Source organism: Mugil cephalus, chromosome 13, assembly GCF_022458985.1.
Source record: "Mugil cephalus isolate CIBA_MC_2020 chromosome 13, CIBA_Mcephalus_1.1, whole genome shotgun sequence".
NCBI classification, from domain to species: domain Eukaryota; kingdom Metazoa; phylum Chordata; class Actinopteri; order Mugiliformes; family Mugilidae; genus Mugil; species Mugil cephalus.
The window spans coordinates 7,348,569-7,364,513 of NC_061782.1; the positions used below are offsets into that span (position 1 = coordinate 7,348,569).

The window sequence follows — 15,945 nt, forward strand, 5'->3', positions numbered from 1 at the left end:
AATTAGCAGCTTTGAAGATAACAAACAAAACAAGAAAGAAATCCCACTATGATAACAGATACAGGTGATGTAAAAATATGAGTTTACCTATAGCTTCTACCACCAGAGTGTACGCTGCCTGGGTCTCTCTGTCTAGACCCACCACTGTCCGAACGATTCCGTCTCTGAAGCCCACGCTGAATTTACCATCTTGATTACCACCTGAAAGCACAAAACACAAAACAATTTACAATGTACCGCATACTTAAGAAAAACACACAATTTCACCTACATACAGGCACTGCATATCCTAAAAGAAGCATGCAAGAGGGGCTCACCTCATACACAAACTTACACAGAGATGGATTGGATGGAAGATACCGAAGGTGCACATTGTCCCTGTAACTATAACCCAGAACACACAACAAACACCTCCCCACGGTGACCTCTGACCTGTGATGAAGTAGCTAAGTTCAGCGTTGAGACCAGCGTCGTTGTCAGAGCAGATGAGGCGCGCTACAATGTGGTCTCTGGGGACACTCTCCTTCAGGGACACATTGTACACGCGAGGGTTGAAGGTGGGCGTCTCATCATTTACATCCAGAACTGACGCACGCACCCGAACACAGACAGAAAGACATGAGGACACACAGATAGATGAGGACAAATAAGGCAGCCGGGTGGTACAGAGGGTAGAAAAAATACTCGTAAACATCTACTCTTCTTGTGCAGGTGAGCAGTTCTACGACTATTTCCTCCGACGTCTTTTTTTTTCTGATGCATCTGATTCAATTGTGTTACGCCATGGTTTCCTATTCAGTTATTCCATTCCTTTTCTACTCATAACATCCACACTAATGACACAATTTTAGGGGTTTTCTCATCCCACCATCAGGTGGCAGCCTTTTGCTCTCTTCAGTATGGCATGTTCACATGTAAAGAAATTTCAGAGAGCAAAGGAATGATAAACGTAAACCTCTCACCTGTGACAGTGAGCGTTGAAGTAGAGGTACGAGGAAACTTCCCTGCATCGAATGCGACAATCCTTAAATGGTACTGTCCGATCTGCTCGCGGTCCAGGACTGCAGTGGAGGTGAGAACGCCGGTGGAGGTGTTCAGGGAGAAATCGAGGCGAGGCATGCCCATCTGTAATGCCAGTGTGATCAAACCATTCTTGTCCTCGTCTGGGTCCTCCACCTGGACCTGGAAATGAAATAAACAGGAGGGTTAATGCAGGGAGGGCAGCTCATGGTGGAAGCAGAAATGTGATTAAAAATGTTTTATTTTAAATAGCAATGCTTGTGAAGCGTTGCCAGAAAGCGATTTGTCAGACTTCATGACTAATGTGCACTATTTTCTTATCTAGCATAAATTTGCTGTCCTTAAATAATACTGTGTCATAACTAGTTCTATGCAAAGGCTGGAAAATATGCCATGCAATAAATTTTCAGAGACTATGAACCCTTAAAATCTTAAAATACTTATCTTTATGCATAATAAAATTACACACAAACAACAAGGTTCTTACCCTAAAAAATGACGATCCGATGGGCAGCCCCTCCGGTACTTCAGCCACAAACGGCAGATTCAAGAAGGTCGGGTCGTTGTCATTGAGATCCAGCAAGTTGACAAACACCGTGGTGCTGGCTGATGCATGCAGTGGTGGTGTGCCGCCTAAAGAGGGAGCCAGAGGGATAAATAAAGGCACACACAAACATGCAATATCTCATGGTCAAAGGAGTTTATTAGCCACAGTAAAAAGTTTCACGATCAACATAAAACTTTAGGAATAAGGCTTGAAGACAGAGCCTCAGCAGTGACAACTCAAAGCTCTCCACTGAGAATGAAAAAAAACCTACTTAAGTTGACGTCCTGATGGTTTAGGTCAGACAAATTTACACAGCAAAAGCCAAGAGCAAAGTGACATCCCACCGCACGCGCTACTCACGGTCGACAGCTGAGATGATGATGCTTCTCATGAGCACAGCGTCCCTGGCGTTTGTGCTTTCTCTGTCCAGCGTCACCCCACTGGTGCGGATCTTCCCTGTGCTGCTGTTGATGGTATAGAAAGGGTTTTCTGGACTTATACTGTACACAACCGTCCCATTTTCCCCATTGTCAGGGTCCACTGCCAACACCTGGATAGGAAGGAGAGAGGAGAAACATCGTTATATTTTTTCCTTAGACATATTTCCTATACTTTGTATTTAAGAAAAGTTACACTGGGTGTTTTTTAACAACCTATAGATGTTGAGACAAGAAAAAAGAAAGGAGGAAAGAGTAAATAGCCGGGGAAGGAATAAGTAACCGCGGGTAATAAGAACATCGTGACCACAAACTCTGTGAATCCTCCCGTACAACCCCTCCAACTGTTCTAATACACCAGTCAGCTAAAAGAAAAATGGTAACGTCTCTTTTGGTGACACAAAGTGGCGATGGGTGATGAATGAGCGAAGCCGGGAGCCCAGCTAAAACACTGGATGATTTTTAAAGAGCTGATCAATTATTCAGTGCGCTGACTGAAAATGCTGGAAACTGGTTAATTGGTCATTAGAGGAACAAAGGTTTTGCAGGTATTTAATTATTAAGAGGACATTGTAGGCAGGCAGCTGAGAGCCCCATTGATTAGCAACTACACAGACAGAGGTAGTGGGATATAAGATGTGGGAAGTGTCTGGTCGGGGCCAGTAGAGCTAATCAATTCTGGCCACAGCAGAGCACATTAAAAGATGGTAAGCAGATATATCAGCCTTGTGTATGGAACTGTGGCTGGGATCTGACTGCGGAGAGTCGGAGAAGAATTGTTTCTGGAGGAGATATTAGTTGAGGCTCGCTGTATGTGTGTGTTGGAGCTACATGTGAGAGGCGTCAGCATTGATGGGGTGCTCTGAGATTTGAGTTGGCTGATCCTTGCACTGGGCACAGCAGCCAAATTCACCGGCTCACTGGACACCTCCAGGAGGACTCAGCAGGTGGCTTCTTGTCACCATGGAAACACTGGGTCGGCCAGGGCTACATTGGGGCCAATTACAAGACTGTAAGCCTGGCTGGTCAGATTTATTGAAAAATGGTCAGAGGGGCAACGGTATCTGTCCGAAGAGCCCACAGAGTCACATGCAGTGTGCAGCGCATCCTCGGATGCAAAGTAAATGAGCTCAACTGAGGGATGGTTACAAGAGAGAATAAGAGGAAAATGTAGCAACAATTTAGCAGCGCAGGGCTTGTAGATTTCATTTCCCCTTTCTTCACCATTGCTACGTTTTGTACTCCTGCACTGCAAGTTCTCGCTTTCTATTCTGCCTAGCAGCTGAATAATTTGCTATGCATATGACTGCAGGCTACATTTTAATTAGCAATTGGACTCCCTTAATTACACTCACTGACGCCTCTTTAATTAATAGACAATCAGGGCTTAATTAACAACAACACATTGCCAAAGACACAAGCAGGACAATGAGAGAGTTTGGGGTAATAGTGGAGTTTACTTTGTGATGACCTACGCGGTCGTGGTAATTTATCAGCTGCCAGTGGACTACACACACACATGCGTCCTTCAACGTGTACGATTTTCCAGTGACTGACTGTTTAGGCTTTAATGATCTTCCAGTGTAGAGGAAATGATTGTAATCTTTACACATGGATCACTTTTAAAACACACATTTTGTCTAATTCAAGTTTGCAAAGTCAGATGAAGTTTAAAGCAATGAATCAATGAATAAAACGCAACCCAAGGACGCCAGTCACCCGTCGAACCCGCACTTCCAGCTTCACCTAAACAAATTAATTAAGAGTTATTTGTTCGGTTTGCCCATTATCTATTTAAATAAATAACTCACAGAGATAACATCCGTGTTGATTGGACTCATCTCCACCACGTTGGCATGGTATGGCTCATCTCGCCAAATAGGGGCATTGTCGTTGATGTCCAGGAGGGTGATGTTCACCTAAAGAGAAAAAAGTGTTTACTAGAATATTAGAAAATAGAATTTTTTTTTAAATTACAAATGTAATAGTTTACTTGACAAACCATTGTATCTGTTACACAAAATAGCACTTATGTATATGCATTATATATAGAATTAAATGTTTTTAACCAAAATGCTAAACTTGTTACCGTGGCAATGCCAGTCTTCTGCTGTGGGCCGACCCCTCCATCCACAGCTCTCACTATCAGGATGTACTCTGATTTCTGCTCTCGGTCCAGCAAGGCTGTGGTGGTGATCTCCCCTAAAACACACATTGCAACAGACCAAACCTGAACCCCACAGCGATGAGCAGAATTTTGGTGGGCAGAAGCAGATTTTTTTCTAGACTGAGTGATAAGACTCAAAATACAGACAACCCAGAGTTAAGTACTTACTTAAATAAGTATTCAAATTTCAAAAGATGAGGTTAGATCTTAAAAATCCTGTCTCCGTTACAAGCACGCCTACATGAAAATAAATAAATAAATAAATACGCACACACATGCGCACACACCTGAGCGTGAGTTGAGACGGAACTGAGAGGAGCCCTCCAGGGAGTAGATGAGTGAGGCCTGACCAAACTCCCGCGAGGCGTCCAAATCAGTGGCATTCACAAGCAGCACAGTCGCCCCTGCGGAGGAGACGAGGGAGACACGACAGCGAGATGTTAAAAAAAAAAAAAAAAGAAAGAAAAAAAAAGTTACAACTCGAATGAAAATCGAACTGAGAATCATGACGAAAATCTAATACAAAAGGAAACGCAGAAAGACGAGCTGCAGAGACGGACTGAAATGGCATTCACAAAGCTAATTTCTTCACCGCCCCCGTCCACAGCTCAACTGACGGCGTGGCAGTGAGTGGGTTTATGGATTAGTGGATTATCAGCTTGTTTGGCACGGCCCATAGTTGGCACAGGTCTGATCAATACCCAGGCTGGCAGTGGGATGAGAGTAGCCAGAGCTGCGGGGCTAGCCCTCAGCTCAGCCTCACAGCCCAAGCCTTAGGCCCCCTGCTCAGGGCCAAGCACTTCAGACATAGTTCCCTAAACCTTCAGCCCTGGCCCAATCCGCTCAGCTGCGTGCTCCTTCAAATCGGGTCCTAGACATAAAAAGTGTCCGGCATCTGCTAGAGCTCAGAGAGAAAGAGAAAGGGGCAGTCAAATATCTCATTTCCCTCTAGCGACTGGAAACTAATCTATTGTCTGGGATGAAAGAGTCTTCTGAATGCATGCATGAGAATGAATATAGCAGCCAGTGATTTCCCTTGAATAGTCAATATCCTATATTCCGACTGAGCATTTAAAAACATTATGCAAAATCTAAACAAATAAGAAAGTACAGGATAGAGGAGGGAAATAAAACAGCACATAAAAAATACCCCCAAGATAGCAGAAATTGTTGAATATGTTAATGGTATGGCAATTCAAGTACGAGGTGACTGTGTGCGTGCCACACCGTGGTGTTTGGGTGGTTTGGAGTGTTTGAGTGCTCTGTTGGTTGCGCGGACCAGAAAATGTATTCCAGCTACTAAACTGTAACCCCGAAATGTAAAAAGTGACTCACCGGCAATAATGTTCTCCGGGATTTTGACGATGTAGGACGGCTTGCTGAACTCGGGTGGGTTGTCGTTTTCATCCTGGGGGAGGCATAAACATCGACAACAGCTCAAATCAACGTGCTGCACGATGAGAAAATGGAAAACGATGCTTGAAAAAGACTAACAAAAAAAAAAACAACAAATGAAAAGGGTTTGCAGCTGTCAGCGCACATTAGAACTGAGATTAACACTTTTGGCAAAAAAAGACACTAAAAGAAGCAGAAAACGTTTTTAACAGTAAAACAGTGTCTTTCTGATACTCAGTTGATTAAACTGAAATCTCCACGGACCACTTTGTTTTATGTCTCCAAACAGCATGTTTTACTCACGCTGGCTTCTGTTTTTGTCACCTAATCGTGTACTATTTTAAACCTGCTAAAGTAAGGTAAACGCAATTAGCTAAACTAATTATTCTACCACACTATGCATTGCAGCTAATTGTATTCATAGCTTTAAAAGTGTGGGATTTATTTTTCTCCAACAACAAGTGGAATAATGCACAAGCTGAGGTAGATATTAGTGAGAAGAAAAAAAAAAAAAACATTGTTAATGCGATTACCTTAAACAAAGGTTAATCAATTCCTGTAATAGAACAGCATCTACTGTCACACTGACTTTACACAAGCATTTACATGTCTCACAACCTCCCACTCATTGAATTACACTCTATTTCATACCAACACATCCAGTTGTGTGGCTATTCGCAGAGAGGCTCCCCACTGCGTGAGCTGCTGAGAAATGTTAGCACTTTAACAACAGTCACTGGCACCATTATCTATCTGGGCCCGTGTTAAACTGGTGCAAAGCATTGTGTGTGTGTGATGCTGCCAGCTACTGATAAACCCCTGTGGTGTGAGTCACGACACTGTGGAGGACAGAGAGAGAGACGGAGAGGGGATACCGAATTGTGCACATCTCTCCCAGCTGGTTTTAGCATTCTTTAGCTCCGTATTCCTCCCTCATGTAGGATGTGTATAGATATGCTTACTGTCCTTGCATATCAAATAATATTCCAGCTGGATTCATCCATTCTGCTCTGCCATTTCTTCTTTTATGAATAAAAAGTTACATGGATATAATGGATGCCTGTCACGGGAAGGGAGCTTAGGAGCCTGTAGGGACGCTGTTTATGAGTTTGAGTTGCTCATTATATTTTTACTGCTGTATTTATGGCATCTTAGCAAAGGTCAACCTTCATGATTTCTATTTAAAAGGTAAAACAAAAATAAAGAACCTAAACAATTATATCTGACACATTCACTTAATTTAAATCTCTACTGTAGATGCAATAAATCTTTTCAGGTCAAATCAATATTTCTATATTTCATATCCTACACCATAACATTATGACTGCCTGCTTAATATTGTGTAGTGCCTTTGAAACTGTTAGTGGGTCCTATAGGTTGAGGGGAGGGGCCTCTGTGGATCATCCCACAGATACTTGATCAGTTTGGGATCTAGTGAAAATTCACGTTTTTCCTTAATTGTTGCATTCAGTATTATAACAGCGGGAAAAAAAAGACAGACTGGCACAGATAGAAGTTTACTTATTGCATTGAAAACTGAACAGAAACATAAAAATCTAACTATGACCCTGCTGCCGTGTTCAATATATTGGATCAGGTGAGAATCTGGACACACGCATGCATCCCTCTATGCTTCTCCCACAAATAAAACATCCAACATCACAAAGAACATAAACACGATCTCCTCATTGCCTTGAACTAAGTCTTTTGGCCAAAAATCAATGATCAGATCTGAGTTTAAAAAGCTGCAGGAAACCCTCCATAGAGACGTGTAATCAGGATCAAAGACCCAGCGGCTCAGAAAAATAGTGAGTCAGTGATGAATAAGCAATGCGTGTGATTTACCACTGTTGATATAGAATCTGGATCTGAAATTACTATGCACTTTTTCACTTCACACAGCACATTAGGAGCACATTTTAGATTGTATTTTGTGCATCTCCTGTGGGTCTGTGTTGGATGTTGTTTTGTGTTTTTATTTTCGGACGACAGATGGAAATGAGCTTTTTGCTAAATCTGAGGCACACATCTGTTCATGTCTTTGACACTGTTTAATGTATGTGCATATTGTCCATAAACCTAATGATAAAAAAAGACCACCTGTGAATGACACTACCAGTGTTTGTCTCTAAACGAGAAAAGGAAACTGACACATAATATTAACGAGAAAAAAAAAAGAATGTCATCAGGTTGCGATAAAACATCCAGGGAAAACCATGCAAAGATATCTTGTAAAATAAGGACCCAGAACCTTGTTCAGAGTATCATCTTTTTCATTTTATACAGAAACATCTTTGAACCATTGTAAGAGTGACAAGACAGCTGTGACTTTTTCCAGTGCCTTAAAATAAGACATTTATCGATAAGACTGACAAAAGCAACTGAACTGGAAGCTCAGATAGCTTCACAGACGGCGATAAAACTGCAAACAAAGCTGAAGTCAGACACATATCAAATTGTATTCGGAATAATTCAGACAGTGAAGAAGTACTGAAGCCTAATATGTAAGTTAGAGACACATAAAACGATCTCTGATGAGAAACCCGACACCTGTCACACAACCGCATCAACATAGTGGTAAATGAACCCCATGAGTTTCTCTCCCAGTATTTCAGAGTCACATCTGAGGGAAACTTCAATGAAAAGATTTCTGTAACAGTGTGGAGACAGTGCCTTTGAACATGAGCTCTATCTACCAAGAGGATTATTAGAACCGGACTCATGGTTGAAAGAGTAAATTAGAAAGATTCTTGGCTTAGATAAAAAGAGATATTACCAAACATGCACTTTTATCATTTACAAAGGCACTGTCGCATAATGAGCCGAGACAAAACATCTTTGCAGAAAAGGCAGTAACAGCGGCAATTTAAACTATTTGGTTACAGACAACAGACTGGCAATATGTCATCCAGGGTAGACTCTCATTACAACATTTAAAATGGTACAGTCTTACCAATGTACGTCTGACCAGTGAGGGGTAGGGATGGGACGTTAGTCTCTTTTCTGAGTTGGCTCTTTTTCCACGACTCCCAAAAAAAGATTTGTCTCTTTCGGCTCGTGAATGGTTCTTTGTTTAGTATCGTTTATAGCCTAATATTTTAACCCAACACAACAAATACATATAGTTTGTGTATTGATAAGACATTTTGCTTTCAGTGTTTTTCATGAAAAGCCTTATGATTGTCTAAACTTGTGCAGTTGTTATTCTGTTACAAAAGCACTTTTACATTTGTTTAAAGAGTTTTTGACCAGAAAATGTTGTCTTCCATTATTAATAATGTGCAACCAAGATTTAACTTAACACTTTTTACGGTTAAAATAATTTTAAAAGTTGCTAAATGCACTGTTCAGTGCAAGATGTGAGGAACAGGAACATAAGGCTAACTCATGCTTCATCTCTCACAGCTTGAGTGTGAGCGCAAACTCGTCATGTGAATATCTGGGTAATATCTATATGCTTATGGACACAGATGTCAATGAAAAACTCTGAACTGAAGAACTGCTCTGTGCCTGGAGTGTCTGTCTGACAGTGGTTAGGCTCGTCCCCCCTGTAGCTGTGGTTGTTAGTCACTACAGCCCTGTAGTTGTGGTTGTTAGTCACTGCAGGGGTCATACGCTGCTGTCGCTGTGTGTGTGCGTGTGTGTGTTTTGCAGGGTTGTACTTACAATCACCTCCACTGTGACAGGGACGGTGCTGTTGAGGGCTGGGTTTCCCCCATCTCTGGCCATCACTGTCAAATAGATCATCCCACTGGGAACCCTCTCGTAGTCAAGGGGCCTGGTCACAGTGATAACTGGATGACGGAAGCAGGGAGAGATGTTTAAAATGTGTTTCATTCCACCTGGAGCATCAACACGTGTCAGTAAAATTACCAAGATAAAAGCACGAATGAATAAATGAATGTAGACAGTACATTTAACAGCTTCGCTCAACCACATGGGGGTTTTCTAAAGGCGTGCGTACCTGCGTAGCCCTCCACCATGATGATACTGAAGTAACCGGGGAAGGCCGAGGCTGAAATGATTGTGTATGTCAGAAAGTTGTTGGGAGGAGAATCCTCATCCGTAGCCTGGGGGTAGGCAGACAGGGATTTGAGAGTGAGATGAACATACGCCTCAGTGACAGTCCAAAACCCACAGAGAGTTGAGTTTAGAGAGTGAGACAAAAAGACGGCGTGGAACAGCACAGGTGCTGCGAAAGACAGGGCTAATACCTATATGTGTACGTTTGCACAGCATGGGTTGTGCAAGTCTGCGCATATGTACGCAGCCAGGAAGCTGTCAGTCAGCGGTAGCATGTTACTGGACAGATTAAAGCTGATTCTGGCTATTAGCGGTGCAGGCGTCAATACTGGATGAACACCAACTGAGCCCAGACAAGCCAAGCAGGCAGAGGACAGATGAAACCACACTTCGCAGGGCTAATCCACAACAACATCAACAACAATGATGACACCCCCTCATTATTCCAGAGTTGGCAAGAACTTAAAGATGAGTCCTCCGGCTGTGAGGAGAGTCTACTGGGCCTCACTGACATCATTAGAGGCTGGACAGGTTGTCAAAAACACTCACTTGTATCTCTCCGTAACACACACATCTCGACTCTTTGATTTAATGCCAGAGTGTTGAGTAAGCAATACCTTTATTCGCCCACAACTTCCTAAGCCGTGGCTTTCTCTTCCAGACTATCTTCCTCCATCACATTTCAACAAACGGCTTCACATTGGACAGTCGTTTACCACTCAGAGGTAAGACGAGTTGGGGGTAGCAAATCAAAAAGATCAGTGGCGAAGGAAGTAAAAGAATTGGAAGTGTAGAGAAAAAGATTTGGCTTTAAGAAAGCATAACCATTGTAGGAGGAGGCACAAACCTCTGAGGCAAGAAGCAAACAGCAGAAAAACCTCTCTTTGCTTTGTGTCTCAACACACCCTCGCCTTCCATCTATTTCAGTCCCTCGTACTCTCCCAGAGTAGTGTGTGTGTGTGTGTGTGTGTGTGTAGTAAGTACCAGGGCAAATTGCTGACACACAATTGTGCAACTGCCTTCCACCTTCCTCGCAGGCACTGTATTAATATCAGTGGCGTTTTAAGGTTAACTCAGACTAATCAAACACAGTGAGCCAAGCGTTGAGCCCAGCCATCAACGCAACGCTCACGATGTAAATGCGAGCTGGCCACGGTGTACTGTGGCAGGGTGAGCCGCATAGGATGAAATAGAATTTCTCTCCTGTGTGCAATCAAAGCAAAGCTGAGCCATTAGTTACCACTGTGCTTGTGTAACTCTGCCTTTTGTGTGGCAGTGACTGATGGCCCACACACCAGGCTGATCAGTTCTTCTTGGACACAGTACACACAAGCAACTGTGTCATTATAGAAGGAGGGGTAACACAGAGGAAAGAGGAAAGACTTGTGAGAACGATGAATGTTGGGATTTGATTCTTTGATGCAGGAGAAGTTTTCACGTGCATGTCAACATACTGCATTACAGTAGACATCTCAGCGTGAGTCACTGTGACTCAGTTCCCTGTGTGCCAACGTGGAATTATTTTATTAATAATTCTATTTAATACAAATAGACGTTATAGTCATCAAGCACTACAGTCCTATGGAAGAGGATTAGGGAAACTGAAAAATAAGTAGTAGTAGTACATTGTAGTTAGAGCAAATTAAATTTTGGAATTCTGAGATTCAAGTCAGAATTCTGAGAAAAAACAATAATTTTGACAAAAAAACTGAATATCGAGATTAAAATCAGAATTCTGAGATTAAATTCAGACTGCAGAGATTATAGGTCAAAATTCAGAGATTAATGTCAGAATTCTGAGGAAAAAAATCAGAATTCTGTGAAATAACTCAAAAAACATGAATTTTGAGGAAAAAAAAAATCAAGATTAAAGTCATAATTCTGAGATTTTATGTTTTACATTGTATGTCCTACACACGGCATCTGGACCAGCAGTCACAAAAAGTCATTTTGTAGATATTTCTAATGGTATTTAAACGTGGTGATGACTCATCCTGCACAAAGGGGCGACACAGGGGCCGACTAGTCAGAGTCGGGAAGAGTTGTGGCCTTTCCTTCCTTTCTTCCTTCTTGTAACCTTTATCACTTTTTGGGTTGCACTTGCATTTTTTTTTTTTTTTTATCATATCTCACCCTGATTCTCGCCACAGACTGGACAGCCTGTTCGTTCTCTCTAAGAGAGCCCACATACGCCTCCTTTTGGAAGAGCGGTGCATTGTCGTTGACGTCCAGCACGTTGACACGGATCCTTCCCGTCGTCTCCTCCCCACCGCCGTCCCTCGCCAGCACAGTCAGCGTGAAGCGGCGCATTAACTCGTAGTCAAGACCGGCACTTAAGATGACCCACCCAGTCTCCTCATCCAAAGAAAATCTGCACAAGAAAAAATAAAATAAAATAGAAAAAATGGGAGGAATCTTCTTCTTATCATGGCATATCGGTGCCAGCGTCACATAGGAATGTAGCTATATTAATTTCTTATGCTATGTGCGTTGCTGTGTTTCCACATTAAATTGTTACATTAAACAAGACAACACCATTAAATGAAAACACTATGTACTGCTCAGACATCAGAGATTAAAGTGTGTGTTTGAATAGTTAATGAATAATAATTAATGAATGAATTATCTGCGTGTGTATTTTTCTTGGTGTGTTTGTGGCCTGAAGAGAGCAGAAATTACGATAAGCACAAGACATTGTTGTAGCTCAGCTGTCTCTGGCGAGGCTGTGAGCCAGAGTCAGTGCAGTACAACTGTTAACAAAGAGCCATATAAATTAAAAATGTATGTTTTTCTTTGTGGACTGTTAAATGTCTGTAGTTTTATCTTACTGGTCTGGCTCGTCACTGAAGTAGTAGCGCACAATCCCAAAAGGGCCCGCGTCTCCGTCTGTAGCCTGAAGAGAGGAGACAGGAAAAATGAGCTTTCGGGTAAGTAAATATGATTTCTGATGTTTGACACTTTTACACTTTTTTTTCATTGTCAGGTTGAAATATTTTTACACGCTGAACACAGCAGGCCTCAAAGTCTCCAACAGCCATCTGCTCTGCCAGAGTCTAGACTCCTGGGTATTAGGAATGGCACAAATAATGTGTTCTGTTTTTACAAATACTTGAACAAATAGTTTTAAAATTATTTGTATTTGACAACAAGACAAACATCCTATCAAAAAGCTGCCTTTCCTCATGTGATTCAGGGTAAAAAAGATTTGTTTTACATTTATTGCAGAGGCAGGACTTTTGGGAGAGAGATTATTCTGTTACGTCTGCAGTCAGGTTCTGTCATGTTAGCATTTGTCTGTTAGCATTTGTTAGCATTGTCTATTGGTAATGGCTTATGGGCTTGTTTTTATATAGCGCTTTTCTACCTATTTGTACTCAAAGCGCTTCTTAGTCTCAGACACATCTACCCATTTGCTCACACATCCATAATTATTATAATAGCTAATTGAAGAACACTTATTTTTACACATGCATATCATAAATTAGAAGTGTAACTCAAAACAAATACCCTCAGCAAATACAATCACTGGACGGTTTGCACACCACTAACTTAAGGATTGACGTCATGTCTCCAACTCCAGTTTAAAAAACTTTCTGACGTGACATCTTCATGACCTTCACGAAACTTTGTCGTTATGTTATCCATTTGCATAGTTTTGGGCTTGTTTGTGCAGTCTGGTTGTGTGTGGCTGCATAACAGCATCTGTCATGACTTTTGCTCAGTTTCCTAAATTTCTCACTCCAGCAGCTGTCTATGACTATATGATAAAACATGAAAGCCATGCATCACTTTCCATAGGTGTTGATTGGCTTGAGTCTGATGGTAAAAGTGATGACATTTCCCTCACCCACATGACCCGCGCGCTGCCTTAAAAGCAGCAACAACTGCCGTCATATGTTTTGCAGATAAAAAGGGGTGTCAACGAAATACCATATAAAGAGCAACACTTTCGGGGATCTTGTACTTTATGAAATGCCACATTAACACAATCTGTCTTTGCAAACGCGCACACGCGCGTATCCACGCACTTGTGAATACACACAGGGTGTTGTGTCTGCGCTGATGGATCGCGACTGGAGAGGGTGTTGTAATAGAGTTTCACTTCAGTGGCTCTGCAGTCAGTTGAAGGGCCAAACTAGAACGTGTCTCCCGTCTGCTCTGTCAAGCACAATGCTGGTCACTGTGATTCAGCGACGCCCTGATACCGACCTTATTATATGGACTTATGCATGTGGAGTGTGTGTGGAGTACATGCTTTTTAGGATGTGGTTGTGACTTATGGACCAGACTGAATCGTAGTGTCGAAGAAGTATACACACTAGCAAATGGACCAAATATGTGTTAGTTAGTGCAGAATTACTTGCTTACTTTTTTTACATCCAGTACATTTATGACGTGTGCGTGCAAGCGCTCATCTGTGATGCCTCTCACAGATGGAATGCGGTTATCAATGCGTTTTTCACTTCCTTCCAAAAATGACACGCCGCCGCTTAGCTGGAACCCGCATCTGAGAGCTTCTACTACATTGTCCTGGACGGCAAATCAATGTTTCTTTTTAATGTCCAAACGCCTTTGCTTTGTTGTCAAGTGCAGCGAAGCACATCTTGCTGAACAAGTAGGGAGTGGGACGCTAAATACATATGAGGTGTTTAGGACTCCAGTCAGGTTCTTGTATTAACCTTTGAGTTCTCATCTGTCGTGTCTGGATGACCTCATCATTTAATGCCACTCAAATGCTTCTTGCCCTCTCTGTTTTGCATTCCAACCCGTCCCTCTTTCTCCTTTATCTTTCCCTTTTCCCTCTGTCTTTCCCTCTCTTCCCTCTCTGCATTCGAGCTCCACCTCCACATCTCCACTCTCTCCCCTCTCCTCGACATATCTCCCTTAGCACACTCTTGCCCCTCATTGCCTCCACTCCCCCCCCTTTGCTCCCAGGTGAGTGACAGGCCCATAAGTGCTCCAATGATAGCGGTAGGGGTGTTAGCGTGACAGCTATCGAGGCGGTGACAGGAGCCGGGCTGAGCCTGGGAGCTAACGCTGCTTCTGCATCTACGGCTGAAGCCCTTTCGCCACAACAATAGACAGACAGGAAAGAGAGGGAGAGAGATATAAAGAAGAAAAGATGATAGCCATCTTTCCTCCCCCTCAAATCATTCACCGATACTATCACCATGGTGGTATGACCAAGTCACTTTGCCAACTGCTCGCCAAAGTCTTTTAACTTCAGACACAGAAGATCCACAGCAGTTGGACAGTAGGGACTGGGTGAACGGGGATTTGCTGTCTCTTAACACCAAAGCCTCAAATCCTTGACACCAGGGTATTACGCATTTGCCCCGTGTCACCATGATAGCTTAAACTTTCTTTTTTTTTTTCGATTGGAGGTGAGAAGAGTTGGTGAGGTGGGGTTCAAACACACAGAGAATGAGATTTAATGAGGAACGAAATGACATGGAAATAAAGCTGTGCAATGTGCTTAACTAATGTGCCCAAACTCCTCACTAACAATTACAGCAAACATTTAAAGCGCAGCAATGGTTCACATGGATAAATAGCTTTTATGGTAATGGATTCGTGAAGGAGCACTTTTTTTTTGGATCTTCCAAAGTAACTGAGGAGAAAAAAAAGTTAAAAGTTACAACAGTTACAACAGCATGAAAGACAATTGTTGCTGTAAATAATAGCTATTAACCAGAAGATTGGCAAATATGTGTTAGCTAAAAACTGTTCTGCAATTATAAGACGTTGTTCACGTGAGTTTCAGGTGGACATCACAACCACCAGTTGTGTGGAAGTGAAGAAGCCGCTTGGATGAGCAGTTAAAGATCTGCAAGAAAACCTCAAGTTCAGTTACCCCTTGTTTTTTTAAATACATACTGTTCATAGAGCCCTTTATTGTCATTATACAGTGCACAACGCGATTGGAGAGCTTCTCCTTTTCAGTGCAAAAGTATGTACAAAGTAGTGCAAAAAATGTATTATTTACAAAGATTCTAAAAAAGTCTAAAAAATATTGAAAATATACAAAAATTATAAAATATATATATATATTTTTTTTACTTTATTCATCTGAGATGGCGGAGCGCTCAGATGCAGCAACTCTTGGCTCTCCCTTTCAGTGTTCCTTCTACACTATTCATATGATTTTTGTAACTGAGAATCATCACATATGTGTTGATAATTGTCCCATTGTTGTCAAGATAAATAAATATAATACAATGGCAGTGCAGCGGGTGGTAAATATTTCATCTCTTCTAAGGAGCAAGGCACTGAGGTCTCAGAGTCAGCTCCCTGACCAAAACCAAACTAAGTTGTTAAGAAGTTTCTGCACAAAGAGTCCGTGTGCTACTGATTGC

General features: G+C 42.1%; 1 protein-coding gene across 4 annotated transcripts in view; it reads right to left on the reverse strand.

The window, feature by feature from the left end:
- The window catches only part of cdh23 (cadherin-related 23), a 156,389-nt gene that overhangs the window by 38,172 nt on the left and 102,272 nt on the right, over positions 1–15,945 (reverse strand). For all 4 annotated transcript variants that reach the window (XM_047602291.1, XM_047602292.1, XM_047602290.1 and 1 more), the window contains exons 14-26: positions 12,418–12,482; positions 11,723–11,960; positions 9,531–9,636; positions 9,233–9,360; positions 5,507–5,579; positions 4,459–4,575; positions 4,094–4,206; positions 3,816–3,923; positions 1,928–2,117; positions 1,508–1,653; positions 963–1,182; positions 433–585; positions 88–201 (exon numbers count right to left, since the gene is read on the reverse strand). In XM_047602291.1, the coding sequence (XP_047458247.1) occupies positions 88–201; positions 433–585; positions 963–1,182; positions 1,508–1,653; positions 1,928–2,117; positions 3,816–3,923; positions 4,094–4,206; positions 4,459–4,575; positions 5,507–5,579; positions 9,233–9,360; positions 9,531–9,636; positions 11,723–11,960; positions 12,418–12,482 (1,771 nt within the window). The remainder of the gene's footprint in view (positions 1–87; positions 202–432; positions 586–962; positions 1,183–1,507; positions 1,654–1,927; positions 2,118–3,815; positions 3,924–4,093; positions 4,207–4,458; positions 4,576–5,506; positions 5,580–9,232; positions 9,361–9,530; positions 9,637–11,722; positions 11,961–12,417; positions 12,483–15,945) is intronic.